A 16118-nucleotide genomic window follows, 5' to 3' on the forward strand; every position below is an offset into this window, starting at 1 on the left:
GCACCGAGATGCCGTGCTCTAGGAGGCATTTACAAGGTGGGTGGTGTAGTATTCATAGAAACTTTTAAAAAGATAACTACATCCGAGTCTCAAAGTCTTCAACGTGAATGGCAGCCAATACTTACGCTTCTTCCCTCAGAGGCCTTGTTTCTGGTCTGTTCCCAGGCTCTCACATCTACTTCCAATCAGTCTGCATCTTAAGTCTTACATAGTGTATAGCTTATAGTGGTAGGAGTTCCTTTTTTACTGTAGAAGTTAAAGATGAATTGCAGAAACCCCAAGCAGAGTTACAAATGGTAAAATCCGCACTACAATTAGTTTCAATTCCTGTCACTGAATTTCAAGGTGAAGGCGTTTGATTAAAATATTTTATAAATTTAGTTTCAGAATAATAGCCAAATATTAAATGTTTTAAATTCCCAGAAAGGCCTAAGTCCAAAGTCTCTGAATTCAAATTTGAACTAACAATGAGTTCTCTCTGAGAAAGTACGTTTCTCACTCCCTTTTGGAGTCTGAGGCTTCTTCTCCCACAGTGAAGGGTCCCTTCACTTTTAGTTGAGATCCAAAAACAGACTAAAAAGGCATGACTTTTTTAAGTTTCTTGATTTACACGATCTGTAAATATCCTAATTTATTCTGAACATCAGGGAATAGAGACTAGTAACAAAAGCAATAATGCTAATATCTACTCTATAACAGAAGCTTTGGAAACCTGTCTCAGAAGGATGAACAACTTCTAAATGAAGCAACACACAATATACTGCCTCTCTGGAATAGTCCCACGTTAAATAAGTCTGTGTTTATAATGTGCTTAGCAATTTGATGAAATGTGGGAAGAGCACACTCATGAGTGTCACCTCTCTCTGCAAACAAGGCCAGCAGGCTGGTAGGCAGTAGCAAAGTCCACCACCCCTTGGACACATTAGAAACGTGCTTGCTGAATGGATAAATGAACGGATAGTGCTCAGAATAAACCAATTAGTTTTGGAGGAGATGTTGGAAGTATTTTTCTGAAATTGACACCAAGTTTGACTCATGCTGACTTCTCTGTGGGTCTTGGATTTGCCCTCTACACCAGCAAAAGTATGAGAATTGTAACTCACATAAATAATAAAATTTCTAGTGCTCACATTAAAAATGTAAAAAGAAACTGTTTTAATTTTAATAATACATTTATCTGAGCCACGATATCCAAAATATTATTCGATGTAAATTCGCCATAAAATAATAATGAAGTTTTGTAACTTTATACTGTCTTCAGAGTCTGTTTTTATACTTCAGACCCATTTCCGTTTGCAGAATGCGCATGCCAGCACTCCATGGCCGCTCGGGTTAGTGACCACATTAGACACCTCGATTTGAGACAACAATTTATGAATTTGGTTGAACACCTGCACCACAAGAAACCATTTCAAAATATAAATTCCTAGGACTCACTCTCAGAGACACAAGGAGGCTTTTAACAAGGCAGTAAAAAAGAAAGACAAATCGCAAACTGACATGTGGGAGTCAGTGCTCTAAGGCAACCCGACGTCAATCTAAATCCTCCTATGCACAAGTCTCCAGCATCTAAAGGGAATTCCTCCAGCGCTGTGTTTGTTCTCTGAACTAATTCGTCCAACCTTTTTCAAACATGCACCACCTGTATTTGTTTACAAGCCTGGCAACTGTTCTCTAGACACAGTCTAGAGACTATTTGACTTAAATAATGGGAAACAACCACAGTATAAACAACTCAAATGATTGTTTATATGTTCCGTGGTACATTTATATGAAGATGAGTGTCCCTGCCAACTCTTTAATTCATAACTCTTCAAACTGAAACTGTAATCTCCTATTTTCAAGAAGCGTTCGGTAAGCCTAAGATCTTCAACCTGCTACCTGTCACAGCATGGCCTAAAGAGGCCTCCAACTTTCAGCTTTCCCATGGATATAGAACAGAATGCTGGTGTGATAGAAGGGTTCTTTGGGCCCTTTTGTAGTTACGTAAATACAAACATTGTAATATTCTTAAAAAAAAAGCCATATTTCCCATGGGCTCACTTAATGTCACAGTGTTTGGTCACTGAACACTTACTGAGAACACAGTGTATATTCTGTAGAGCACGAGGTTACAATAGGAGCAAGACAGACTCCCCAACCTCAAGATATCAAAATCGAGACAGCATATTTCTAGTGGGTATGTAAGGAGTTCTCACCAAATGCTAGACTCTTGGATTCATAATCATGATGAAAAGACTCACAAATCTCCAGCATTTTGGAGCTTTCCGGTACAGCTGATTGACAACAAACAAAGTGAGAAGTGAGTACAGCAGTGTTTTCAGGCGAGAGACATTAGCGATCAAAGTCAAGAATATGTGTAGAGTAGAAGACTTACTATACTTTTCACTGCATGGTCAGATTAGGCCTCTTTCCTTGAGAAAGCTCATAAAATGGGCAAAATGAAACGCATGCAGGTATTTGGAGAAAGTACATAACAGGAGAATGAGCATCTATCTGGAGAAAGTACATAACAGGAGATTGAACAGCCAGTGTAGCCCCGTGAGCAAGGGCTAATTGTGGAATGGCGAGGAGACCTGACACAAACTGAACAAGGGATAGAGGAACAAGCGGTTTAGAAAGTAGAGGGCTTATGCGGGACTCTGTAGACATAAGAACTTAGTCTTCATCTTGAGTTGCATAAGGAACTAATGAAAGTTTGGGACAAATCAATGGCAAGGTGTGTGGTTTGTATAGGTGATTCGTATCTGCCAGCTCTAGAGCCTAGGTCCTGGATGCTACTGCATAAGAACACTGACTTGGGATTAACTCTATCTTTTCTTTCCTTTGTCAAGACTAGCTGAGTAGGGCTTTTATCAATCATCCCATATCTTCCCTGTGTAGAAACAGGCACTTCTCTTCCACGAACTCTTAGCAGAGGTACTATCAAGAACAGTTTAGAGTACATACACATAAGATTCCAGCACCCTTCAGGGGGCCAAAAGGGAGAAAATGGAGCTCTGTTCCACCCTGTTATTCCCCTACAATCCCTTAAACTGGAATCAGAGCAAGAAATAATTGCTAAGTGGAGGTAAATCAACAGGAGGCGTGTCACACCCGTAAGGGTTTAATGTCTGCTACCTGAGCCATCAGTTAGCACCTTAGCAAGTTCTGAGTCACAGATGGATAATCACAGGAATGTAAGAAAGGACAGCTACCTGCAAGAACGTGGTTTCTAACGGGCACGGAGAGCATGAGCGAGTGACATACAGCCAAGCAGAGGTGGTAACTCATCATGGCAGCGATTAGACAAGTGACACTTGGATCATGACATGCACTGCCCACTGCCCTCCCAAAGGGCTACAGCTGCTCCGAGTCAAACCAAGGAGGTGCCCATCAGAACCCCATGCCCATGTAGTTGCTCTTGTGGAAACTTAACTGTCATCCTCACTGAGTGTCCCAGAGCATGCTAACTTGGCCCAGCCCATTACCAAAATATTCATTCCTTCTTTCTTTTCCCCCTCTAACCATGCCTCCTGAATTAACTTTGGGAGAAGAAGAGACATATTTCTTTAAGTGACATGCAATTTTAATGTTTGTTCTCAGAATTAGCACATGGTTAAATCCTGGAGAGAATTCATTACAGTATTTACCCTGAAGAATGATTAGCGCAATTTTAACTGTCAAGTTCAAGACCCAGTTTCCCGCCACCATGCAGACATACTTGTGAGAGTTGGTTGAGAGCTCAAAAGAAAGTTTAATTCAATTTTACATGAATTCTCAGTTCCCCAACGGAAGCTAACTTCTCTCCTCCTGCTGGGAAATCCCCTCAAGCATCGAGACTAATGCAGAAAAATGTGCTACCTCACAGTCCCGGCATCCCTTCAAACCGGGTTTGAAGAAGCAAAGCCAAGGGTATCGATGGGGTGTACTCCTCTTGCAATCAGGAAACCTTTACTTTCTTCCTTTTTTGCAGCTTATAGATGGTTTTTCATATTCCTTGCTCATGCCTACTCCCACCCTCAGTGTCAGCAAGGACCAACAAGTCCCACTGTGTGTCACACTGACAGTGACTCAAATATCTCCCTCTACCAAGAAAAAAAATCTCGAATTGCCCAGCCTGGACATACGATGTTAATATAAGAATAATGTCTTTATTTTAAACCTAGCTGACAACCTAAATAACGTTAATTCCATCTTCAAACTTAAATCCTCTTTGCTATATAACATAGCATCCACAGGTGCTGAGTGTTAATGTGTGGACAGTTGGGGATTATCATTCTACCGACCACACTGTCTCCTGACTGCCGGAGATCTACGTCAACATGACAAGAAAGCATGTCTGCACCATGACCAAGTACCCCAAATCTTATCCCATTAGAACATCAGATAAATAAAAGAAAACATGTCTGCACCATTACCAAGTACCCCAGATCTTATCCCATTAGAACATCAGATAAATAAAACATGTCTGCACCATTACCAAGTACCCCAGATCTTATCCCAAATAAATCATTAAAAAAACACCTAATTTTAAAAATGTTTTGTCTAAGATTCATTTATTTGTGCTTTATGTGTATTGAGTGCTTTGCCTGCATGTGTCCATGCACCATGTGCATGCAGTGTGCTAAGAAGCCAGAAAAGAGCATCATACCCCCTGAAACTGGAGTCATAGATAGTTATGAGCTTTGCAGTGGCTGGGAAAGGAACCCATATCTTCTGGCAGTGTAGTCAGTGTGCTTAACCACTGAGTCATCTTTCCATCCTATCATATCAATAAAATCAGTTCAAAAGTCCTAGGAATGACACATCAGACAGACGGTGGGCTGGGACTCAAAAGTGCTATCTGTGATCTCAAGAAAGAGTATCAATTTGGACAGTGATTCCACATGAACATGCCATCCAAGATGCTAAGGAAAGCCGGTGACAGATTCCTGGACACAGTACAGAAAACTAAAAAGATTACTGAAAAAAAGGAGGCGGGTGGTTATTTATACCTGTCACATGCCCCAGCCTTGGCTACCATACCTGGGGAATCTCTTCACTTAGAAGAAAGGGAAATGGGAACCAGCTCTGCAATACATACCCCAAATACCTGTCCTGGTGAAGTGAAACACTGGGCCCCTATCCTTGTGAAGTGAAATTCCATGGTCCCAGGACTGTCTAAGATTATCCTGTTACCAGACACACAACTCTAGGCTCAGATTGGTTAAATGAACTTGGTCTTCAGGCCCACCTACCTTCATGATAAACGCAAATTCCAGAGTAATCTATTAAGTTACTCATAAACTCAGGCTGCAGTCCTGGCGATCCATAGGTCCCAGCCCCATAAAAGTACTGAGATGGCCTCTACTGCCCTGAACATCAGATCCACCCCAATGTGAAGCAATCACACAGCATACAACCTTACTTTTTGGTACTGTCAAGCCCAATCTCCCCACAAGGACACAACAAGCCCAAATCAACACCCAATATTCTGTAGACTGAGGCTCAAGGCCACCTCTGTCACACAGAATCCTGATCTCCCCTATATATTTAATCAATTTGGATCCACACTGGTGCGTCTAGGGAACAGCTCCGACTATCTACTTCATAGGACAGCATTACCAAGGATTCTAGCATGAACACCACACACACAGGATATCAAGTGATCTGGCCAGCATCTCCGGACTTCCTGAATGATGTGGAGCTCCCTCATCTACAAAGATGACAGGAAGTCCCTGCTTTTCCAAATGCACAGACAGACACAAGAAACATGGAAAATCAAGGAGAGAATAATAACCTCACTTTAAAATAAGAATATTCTCTTGGTTCTTGAGCCAGAAAAAAATAAAAATGTATAAATTTATAAATGTATAAATTGCCTTTCAAAACTATTGCTGTCCTGGTTTGCTTCTGTTACTCTGATAAAGACTGACAAAAAACCGAGTTGTAGGAGGAATCTTTCATTTGGTTTCCAGGTTGAAGGCAATCATCAAGGGAAAACAAGGCAGCAACTCAAAACATGAAGCTGAAGGCAGGAACTGAATCAGAGGCCACAGAGAATAATTGCTTGTTGGCTTGCTCTCCACAGCTTGCCCCGTTGATTTTCATACACAAGGACCACTTGCCCAGCGATGTCACCACCCACAGTAGCATGGACCATCTCACATCAATTATTAACTAAGAAAATGTCCTACAGGCATGCCCATAGGTCAGTCTGATAACGAGAAGTCTTCCCCTAAGCCTTCTTCTTCCCAGGGACTTTTCTGGCTTGGGTTAAATTCACAAAAAGTATCTGGCACAATTGTCCTGAAGAAACTCATCACACCTCAGGAAATGCCAAAGGACGGAGCTGGAAAGATGGATCACCAGGCCAAAGGGGCTGCAGCCAAACCTGACAAGCTGAGTTCAGTTCTGGGACCCAGATGATAGAAGAAGAGGATCAATTACATTAGCTATTTTCTGTTTCTACAAGCACGCTTTGGCATGCATGTATACACACTAACACACAGACACACACACACTGGAAAATACAGAGAAAAACAAGCAACAGTGTAGAGCAAATGTCACAACAGTCACTCAAAGATGTGTTCAGTGAAAGTATATAGTCTGAGGAGGAATAGATAAGAGGTCATGAAAGTAAATGTTAGGGGTGCGAGGGTTTACGGAGAGAGAAAAGAAATAGATAAATTATTTGCAGAAAATTTTCTGACTATGAGAAAATATGTAAAAATATAGGTAGAAGAAACTCAAATTCTCCAATCAGATGTAATCCCCAAAAAACTTTTTAAAAACATACAAGCAATTCATCAAAAATCCAGAAATTGTTAGAATTTGCGAGTGAAGTTTCCACCCGGACACCTGCACGTTGAATGCCTGGTGCCCAGTCAGTGGCAGTTCTGAGAAGTGACTGGATCACAAGGGTCCTAATTTGATGAAGCTGGAGCTGAATGGATTCTTTAGAGAGTGTGCAGAGGAATTAGGTCAGTGTGGGTGTGCTTCTGAAGGTTACATCTTGTCCCAGTTGTTCCTCTCCCTGCTGCTGGGTGCTGGGAGGTGACAGCTGCCTCTGTCACAGGCTTCCATTGCTAGGATGTCTCGTCTTAACCTGGACCCAAAACAACTGAACTAGCCCTTCGTGAACAGAAAAAAAGGTGGGGGAAGAGGGCAAAATTGATGTGTTCTCCTCTTTATTTCAGATATTTTTATCACAAAACAATGATATTAACACAGAAAACAAGTGGGTCCTTCTTGTTAAAATACTTAACCATTTTTTTTCAGAAGGCTTTGAAATGGTTTGTGAGAGAAACTTGTAAATGTGTTGAAAAACTAACTGGAAAGCATTTATACAGCAGCCAGTGGAGCTTCGTGAGTCACACTGTGGCTCAGAGAGCAGAACGCTGCTGGGAGTGCAGAATGGGGAGTGGGTTCAGGGGTCTCGGGAGGCGACTGGACTGGAAGGCCTTAGGTTACACTCAGGCACAAAGTTGTACACATTTTGTCCATACCCGAGATTTCATAGAAGGCTGAGTTGAAAAATGAAGTATTAGTTAACCGGGAAGAAAATATTCAAGTCAACGCAATCTTTGGGAAGTTTCATGAAAGTCATTGGCTGATGTAGCCAGATTTACAGTGAAGACCAAAAACAAAAAGCCAGAGCAGAAGATATGAGAACTATGCAGTTTGGTCAGAAATGGAGGACAAGAAAGCTAGAGCAAAGGGGTGGTGTTTGCTAAAGATGCTAGTTCTGTCTTAAAAGTCTGGGGGCTTCAAAAGGTTCAGAGAAGCACAAGCCTGGGGGTCTGAGTTTAGTCTTCAACTTTATATTTTAAACAAATGGGAGGCAAACTGTGGTGGCACGTGTCTTTACCCCAGCACGTGGGAGGCAGACAAAGAAAACCTCTGTGAGTTCAAGGTTAGCCATGACTACAGAGAGAAACTCTGTCTTCAAATTAATAATAATAATAACAATAAATAAAACTGGGTATGTGGCACATGCTTGCAATATCAGCCCCGAAGAAGCAGAGCTGGAGTCACTGGCCAGCAAGACTACCACACTGGGAGAGCCCCAAGCCACTCAGAGGCCCTGTCTCAAACAGCAAGATGGGCGGTTCAGTTTCAATCTAAGGATTGAAATTAAATTTGATCCTTGGCTTCCCTAAGCATGCTTATACATATTCGTGCACGTACAGACAAACTCAGAAAGAGGAAGAGAGAGAGGAGAGAGAGAGACAGAGAGAGAGAGAGACAGAGAGACAGAGAGAGACAGAGAGACAGAGACAGAGAGAGACAGAGAGACAGAGAGAGACAGAGAGAGATGCTAAGTACCTTTTACCAGGACAACAGGAAAGATGGCTTACAAGCATTTTATGAATAAATAAAAGTCCATCCATCACAGTCTCCGTAATGAAAAACAGCAAACTTATTGAAAAGGCTTTGTTTGCAAAAAGAGGTCCAAGGTTCCCTCCATGCACCAGGTCACCTAGGGAAGCAGTGCTTCAACCATCAAGGCCGTCAGGTCCCATGAGGCATCTGTTGCCTGACTCAGGCTTGCTACTGCTGGAGTGAGCGGCAGACCACGGTGTCACCTGTGATCCTTGCTCTACCAGTGTACGGAATAAATGCTGTAGAAGAGCGAAGCTTCAGTGGAGATTTCAAAGCTGGCCCTGGGAGACCAGACAATGTATGACAGGGTCAGAAACCCAGAAGTCATATCAAATACTGTATCATATTAAATCTTTCCCAGCAACAGTGGTCTTGCTATGGTTATGTGTGTCTTTTCAAAATACATTGATGAAATGTAAAACCTACAGCGATAGTATTGCTGGAGCCTTGGGATAGCAAGAAGTCACGAGCACTCCATCCACTGAAAGAATTAATGTTGGTACACAAGAGGATAAAAGGAGCACACCAAGAGAAGCTTGGCCTTTCTGCCATAGGAAGACACAGGGGTCCCCCATGAGGAATGTCCTTCGCCGAACTAGCATCTCAATGAACTAAAAGAATAACAAACTAAGCTCAAAGCTAACAGAAGGACTGAAACAATAAGGATTGGTCGATAGATAGATAGATAGATAGATAGATAGATAGATAGATAGATAGATACATACATACATACATACATACATACATACATACATACATACATACACACACACATAGACAGATAGAACTATAGCAGGGAGTGGGAAATAGAAAGTTAAAATGAACTGAGACCTAGGGAGGTTTTGTAAAATAAACAGCATTGACATAACTTCAGCAGAAGTAAGCAAAAAAGATTTTAAAGAAAACAAGTCACAAATGAATGAGAAAACATTACACCTGGTCACACAGAGTTTAAAAGAGCCTAAGAGAGGACTCTGACCGATATTCAGCCTGAAAGTGGAAGCCCTGACATGCTCTTCCACGCTCTACTTGTTCAACGCCCAACTCCAAAGCTACTTCGCCAGGTCTAGGGATTGCTTACAGACGCAGTCACTTTCATGCAACAAAATACTTTAGTTGCCTATTGCTGATAAAATGATGATATTTATCAGTGATTACTAAATTTATTATTTCACAATTCAAGATGCCAGGAGTCCAGAATTCATTTCACTGCACTAAAATCAATATGAAACCAGTTTTGTACTCCCTCTCATAACTCCGGAGGGTAATTGTTTCCTTGCCTTTTCTAGGACCTGGAGACCCGCTGTGTTCTTTGGTTTTTGGCCCAATTCCATCTTCAAGGACAGCAGTAACTGGGCTAGCCTTTCTCACATTATAGCACCATGACACTGACTGCTGACTATGTAAGGCTTATGTAGATAACCCCAGATAGCATCATTAAAGTAAGTTCACAACCAACCTTAATTTCCCCATGTCATAACAAAACACTCCGGTTCCAACAGTTAGAATATGCATGCCCCTAGGATACCATATTTGTACACTATTAACTTTTCAATTACGCTATGTTGGTATTCTCTACCATGGAACCCAGTCCCTGGATGGATGGATGGATGGATGGATGGATGGATGGATGGATGGATGGACAGAGAGATAGACAGATATCCTTTAACTATCACTATAAATAATTCTTCAAAGAGTCTCCCTAAAGCTGAGCCTCCCTAAAATAGAATACAGACTCCCATTACGTTCTCAATTTTTCATATAATTGATCTTAATAATGACTAAATTATTATCTTAATAGTTGTTTGGTAGCCAATTTTAATGCACAATGAAGCTTTAATTTTTTGATTTGCTACATGCCTAACACTAACAGTATAGTAATTGTATAATAATGATTTTAGTGGATGAACTTAACTTACAACAACATTCACTAATGGAGTACCCTCACCCCCGAAGCATAACTTGTGACATTCTTCCTGGGTCTACCCGATTTCTCAACTCATCTCTGATCACTGCCCTATTTTGCTCCATCAGAGAGCATCCTCAGCCGTTACCCTGGAGCTTACAGATGCCCACTGTGATGGTTGAGCTTCACTGTCAACTTGGCTGGATTTAGGATTGCCATAGATAGAGACATAGCTCGCTCGCATCCCTAAAGGATGTTTCTCATGGGGTTTAACTAAGAAGGACACACCCTGAATGCGGGTGGCCCAGGGACTGTGGTCTCTGATTGGATACAAAGGAAAACAGGAAAAGTGAGCTAGCATGAGCATTCATCTCCCCCTCTCTGCTTCCTGTGAACAACACATCTGACCCTCAGTCCCTCTGCTCCTTCTACCACAGACAGCCATTCTCATTGCCACGCCTTCCCCCTCAGACTGAACCAAAATTAGTTATTCCTTCAAGGTGCTCTTTCAAGTGTCTTGTCACAGCATGAGAGGTGTAGCTAACATGCTCCGTTATCATCACACTGAAGACAAGCCCACATCATCCTTGCCTCTGTCAATGTGGTTGCCAACCAGCGGCACTGGCCTATCACCAAATACCTGTGAACACCTTTTCCTTCTATGTAAAGGTTCTTTAAGAGGAATTACCAAGGTAGCTTTAAATTATCATCTAAGGGAAATATGTTTTGATTTTTGTCTATGCTTCAGGGTTAATGAGACTATACAAATCTACAAACACTTCAGAAGGAATTTGCATAAGACAATGGATGAGATTATCTATTTTAGGAGCCTGGATGAATTGTTACGATCAAAGAGCTAAAACTGAAGCTAACTTCGAGTGTGTGCTTTCTTCTCTGTGAACTCTCATGAACACAGAGAAAGGAAAACTAGTATGATCATTATCTGGCAAAATACTAGCTAGACTCCAGAACCAGGAGAGGGAACTCCTTTATCAGAATACAATCCTATATTTTTAAAAGCATAATAAGTGTGCTTTCTGGCTGTGTGTCAGATTACAGCCAGAAATGTCTAGAACTCCAAACCACTGCCTAGACACATTATGTAATTATTATAACAGGTATAACCCAAAGTCCAAGTACATTAAGGAAATGGTTAAATTTAAAATCTCATTAAATTTTCAAACAAACTATAAATCAAATTTCAGCCATGATAGAATGGTGTTGTGATATTATGGTTGATGTTACCATAAAAGTTATGATTTGAAAGCATATGTTTTACTATGAGCATAAAACAAAATGCTAAGTAGTAGATTCATAATTCACAGTAATTTACAAAAACCATTCATGATTTCAAAAATACCAAAGTGTGTGTGTTTGTGTGTGAGTATACACACACATATATAAATGTATCTCAAAAATCAGACAGAGAAAATGAAGTAGCAAAAATGAAAATATTAATTAAGTAAAAGTCACAGGGCAAACATATTTTGAGGTTTCTTATTATAAAATGAAGAGACGGGAAAGTATCTGTTGGAGAAGCAATCGATGGCTCTGAGCTCACTTGTTATTGAGAACATATCCTTTAGCACAGAAAACTTGCACATGAAGTTTGTATGAAATCTGGGAGCATCTCTCAGGCTTTTTAATTTGTTTCTATTCCTGCTATGACATTTTACACGCTATATAAAATACCGGCAGCATTCTAAACTCACTATAAATGGAACCTCAAAATGCATCACAGTCTGAGAGCTTTTTGTCCCTCTAGACCCCATGGAATCCAGGGAAACACCATGATGCAGAGCTGGTTTTTTAAAACAAACCTGCTGCTCCTCTAGCCTCTGAGGAAAGACATTTTCAAGGCCATGCAGAACTACCGATTGGTCACAGGTCCACTTGTTGCTGGTTTCAAAATTCGAATCTTATAGTAAGCAAAACTAATAATGCTCATAAGTAGTGCATCAGAAACATAACATACACCTTACAAGAATACAGTAAGCAGTAAATAGTCATTAGTCCACAAAGTGATGTTCATAATGTGGCAGGAAATGTTATTTCACATCTCTGAATGAAAACTACATTTGTGAAGCATTTGTTTTTTCTAATATTGGGCTTGGTGTTAGCTAGGAAACAAAGGAAACTCACCAGTGAACACTGACATCCACCAACTCAGGACAGTTCAAAGAAAACACTGGGCATTTGCCATGTGTCTTCTTAACATGGTGCATACCTTGAACAAGCTGACTACTTATGTAGAAATAAATATTGTCTTAAATTAACCAGAAAAAGAAACTGTTACCCTGAAACCATTGCCTAGAAACTGTCCAATTGTCTAATGGGTAATGGGTCAATGTCCATAGGAAGTGTGCATTCCTGGAGGTTCCTACTTGCAACATCTGAACACTCTGTATCGGAAGCTACTGCCCCTAAGAAGATTTAATGGAGCCTTTGAGATTCTCAGGACAATTCAATGGGCTTTGATTATTAGAAATTTGGTTTATGAAGCTTCCTGGTTACTTGACCCATCAAGTCCTGAAATAGCTTGCTTCCCATTTTGCAGAGACCAAATTAAAGAGAGAAATAATACATGACATAAGCCAAAAGCCTACATTTAATTACATTTCTATTCAACTCTGAATTTTTGTTGACAATTGAGCTCTATTTCCTTGATCACATCTGGCCATTGTTTTCAGATTCCCAGCCCCACCCTCCACAAAGCATCTGAAAGTAAAGAAAATATCATAAACACTTGTCACAATAAAAGCACTAATTAAGAACTTTAACTGAGATACTCTTTTTATAAAAAAAAGAGTTTACATCTTAATTCCTTATTTAAAAAAACAAATTTGTCTTAAATAAATGCAACACATGTCCCTTTCTCCCTTTCCCTACAGCACTTAGGAGCTGCTGTCCATGGTGACATGCGCTGGCTGCACGCGGCAACAGCGCCACCAAGGAACCCTCCAAGTTGCATCCTATGTCTGTTTCTTGAAGGCAGCTGTGCTGGGCTGGTTGCAATTTGCATAGCCAACGCTTCGGTAATTATAAGTTGCACCACTTCTTTTGAAGCCATTTCTCCCAATCGAAAAGAAATCCCCCGTGTGTCGTGGGGGAGGACGTCTTGATCCTCCGGATACAGGTAGCCAACCCGGGGTCTCTCGTGCCTCTCTGTGCTTCACCATGAGTAAGTCTGATCTCCAGGGACAGTTTAGCCGCCTTTTAGACCCACAAGCTAAACACCTTTCCACAAACGGAGCAGTATCCAAAAGCTTTATTCAATCAATTTGCAGGCTGCTTTTAGCGAAATTTTAGTTTTGACTGCACAGTACATCTAAATATTAGTTGAAATATGGACATTTATGAATGGCCAATGTCCACTGAATTCTAAAAGAAAAGGAAAGTTTTTAAAGCCTATGCACACAATTATGGCAATGGGGGCATGTACTTCTGGGTGAACATTCCTTTGAAATGCTTTTAAAATAATTGTAATCGTGTCATTCCTTTCCCCTTGCCACTGGTGGAGAAGGCAGAATAGGGATCTTTGCCTGGTAATCTTGCTTCAAGTACAGTGACGTGCAGGAAAAAAAAACGTAAAGAAATTCCTCTCGGTGGACACCACAGTGACGAAACTTTGGGAGGTCGGTATCTTAACCAAGATTGAGCTGTCCTGTTTCCTTCCCAAATCCATTCCGCCCAAATGAGTCGTTTCTGTTACAATTTATTGTTCCCCAGACGCCCAAATCACCCATCTGCCTCTGGAGTTTCTAGTCTGTAATTAAGGCATTATCCATTAGAACCGCCAAGTGCACCAAGTGAGGAGCAGGGAGAGAGAAATGAGGGGAAAACACCACACTTTAAAAGATCTAGATCTGGACCCGAGACGCAGAGAGACCCCACGCCCCAACTGGGACCCTCTGCCTAGCCAAGGAGCAGCGCCAAGTTAGCAAGAGCCTTGGGGCTAGCTCCTCCCACCGCACCGGGGGCTTCGCACTGGGCCATACCTTGGAAGAGGAAAGCTTTCGTCCCATTATGCAGTCCTGGTACTTGGCGCACTCCGGCCGTGGACTCCCCAAGTTCTAACTCTGTTAAGACGTCAATCTGTAGGGACGGGTCCACACCAAGCCCCCAAACTGATGGGAGTGGGGAGGGGTAGGAAAGAAGAAAGAAAGAAAGGGGGCCATTAAAACGCAAGCCTCCACAGCTGCATAGAAAGCATCTTGGAGAAAATATTGGGAAGTGCTGACAAGAGGAGATTCCTTCCTCCACCATGAGAGCCTTACCTGGACGCGCTGCCAAGCTTAAAATAGCAGAGCGCCCGGTCCCATCTCCGTGACCTACTTTAAGCCCTCTCTGTGCAAAGTTCCCCCTTAGTCAAAGACCCTAAGGGCGTGACCTGCCTCCCTATCCCCAGGACAAGCACACAGGAGATCCAAATGCAAACCCGCGCCCTCCAGAGCTTCCCAGTCCAGAAGGACTTGGGGCGGCGACCCTAAGGCTAGGAGCATCCCGGCCCAGCTCGACGGCCACTCACCCGCTCCGAGCCCGAGGATCACGCAGAACGTTCTCAGTAACACCCGGGACTCCATGGCTTGCATCGGCTCAGTCCATCGTCTCCCTCTTTAAAAATAAAGATAAAAACCAAGAGGTGCTGGGAGTGAAGCGGGAAAGCCGCGCCGGCCGCTCCTGCGACTGCCTCCGTGTCACCACCCGGGCTCAGACGCCTAAGACAGAGCGGGGCGGCCCCCCCGGGTGCGCGCCGAACTTGGAGCCGCCTCTGTGCGCATCGCTCCCGCACGCGGCGGGCCGAAGCCAGGTCGGGCTCGTGGAGACCTGCACCGAGCAGCGCTCCGCCAAGCCACGCCGCCCGGGCGCGCACGCAGAGGAAGAGAGGCGGCTCCGGGAAAGCCGGGCCGGGCCGCCCCACACCCGCCCGCGCTCCCGCGCCCGAACCTGTTGGAAAGGCGGAGACAATGGCGAGAGCCTGGTGCCGCCGAGACCGCTCCGGGAGGGCGGGGCGCGAACAGGGGTGCGGGCGGGGCGGCCTCTCTCCCCGCAAACAGAGCCGGGTCCAGCCAGGCTGGCTCTCAGTCGCCCTCCGCCACCCTTGCCCCCCCGCCCGCCTGCAATCGCAGCCTTTGGTAAGGATCTTAAGATCTCAATGGCAGGTGCCAAGTTGATGGGCGGCGTTTGCTCTCACCCCTCGAAATCGGGCGCGTGTCTCCAAAGCCCGGCAGAGAGAAAGGACCACCCAGCCGTAGGAGGCGAGGTTGCAAAGAAAGGCAAGGCACTCGGCCGCCTCGGGCAAAGGAGGGAAGTCCGTACTCAGACAAGCGCTGCACAGCAGCCCTGGAAGGGAAACCCTCTCGGGTGGAGAAAGGAACCCCGCCAAATCACGCAAGACTCCTAGGGGAAGCTGGACAGAGGAAAGAGACAGGCAGAAATGGGTGGTGAGCTAGGGAAGCTTGACCAGCCCTGTCTGAGAGGCTCTCTGCCCAGGGCGGGGCGCTGGAGAGCCTCCAGGCACAGACTGCACATAGAACTTAGCCAGGACTCAGGGGCTGCTGGACAGCTCCAGGACCTCTGGAGCCCCTGCCAAACTCAGACCCTGGGACAAGGGCCAGAGCTGGGGATTCTACCCACTGAGAAAAGCATGGATACTTGTAAGAAAGAATAGATGTTACAGATAAGACGATAAATGGAGGATGGATGGATGGATGGATGGATGGATGGATGGATGGATGGATGACGGCGGGTGAATGGATAGATGATAGATGGATGACTTATTGGTGGACAGGTAAGTATATTACTAGAAGATAACCATACATACTTAGGACTAAAAGAGTGGGAAGTGCAGTGATTGGGAAGAAGT

At 43.4% G+C, this 16118-nt stretch overlaps 1 protein-coding gene across 4 annotated transcripts in view; it reads right to left on the reverse strand.

Moving 5' to 3' along the window:
• The window catches only part of Nell2 (neural EGFL like 2), a 315760-nt gene extending 300017 nt beyond the window's left edge, over positions 1–15743 (reverse strand). Inside the window, exons 1-3 of one of the 4 annotated variants that reach the window (XM_075960452.1) lie at positions 15447–15743; positions 14781–14866; positions 14251–14379 (exon numbers count right to left, since the gene is read on the reverse strand). In XM_075960452.1, the coding sequence (XP_075816567.1) occupies positions 14251–14379; positions 14781–14844 (193 nt within the window). In that variant the 5' untranslated portion in view covers positions 14845–14866; positions 15447–15743. Of the gene's footprint in view, positions 1–14250; positions 14380–14780; positions 15124–15199 lie in introns of those variants that run through there. The other 3 variants (XM_075960454.1, XM_075960451.1, XM_075960455.1) reach the window with 3 other exon arrangements.
• Positions 15744–16118: the final 375 nt, after the last annotated feature.

This window comes from Microtus pennsylvanicus, chromosome 2 (genome assembly GCF_037038515.1).
Source record: "Microtus pennsylvanicus isolate mMicPen1 chromosome 2, mMicPen1.hap1, whole genome shotgun sequence".
Taxonomy (NCBI): Eukaryota; Metazoa; Chordata; class Mammalia; order Rodentia; family Cricetidae; genus Microtus; species Microtus pennsylvanicus.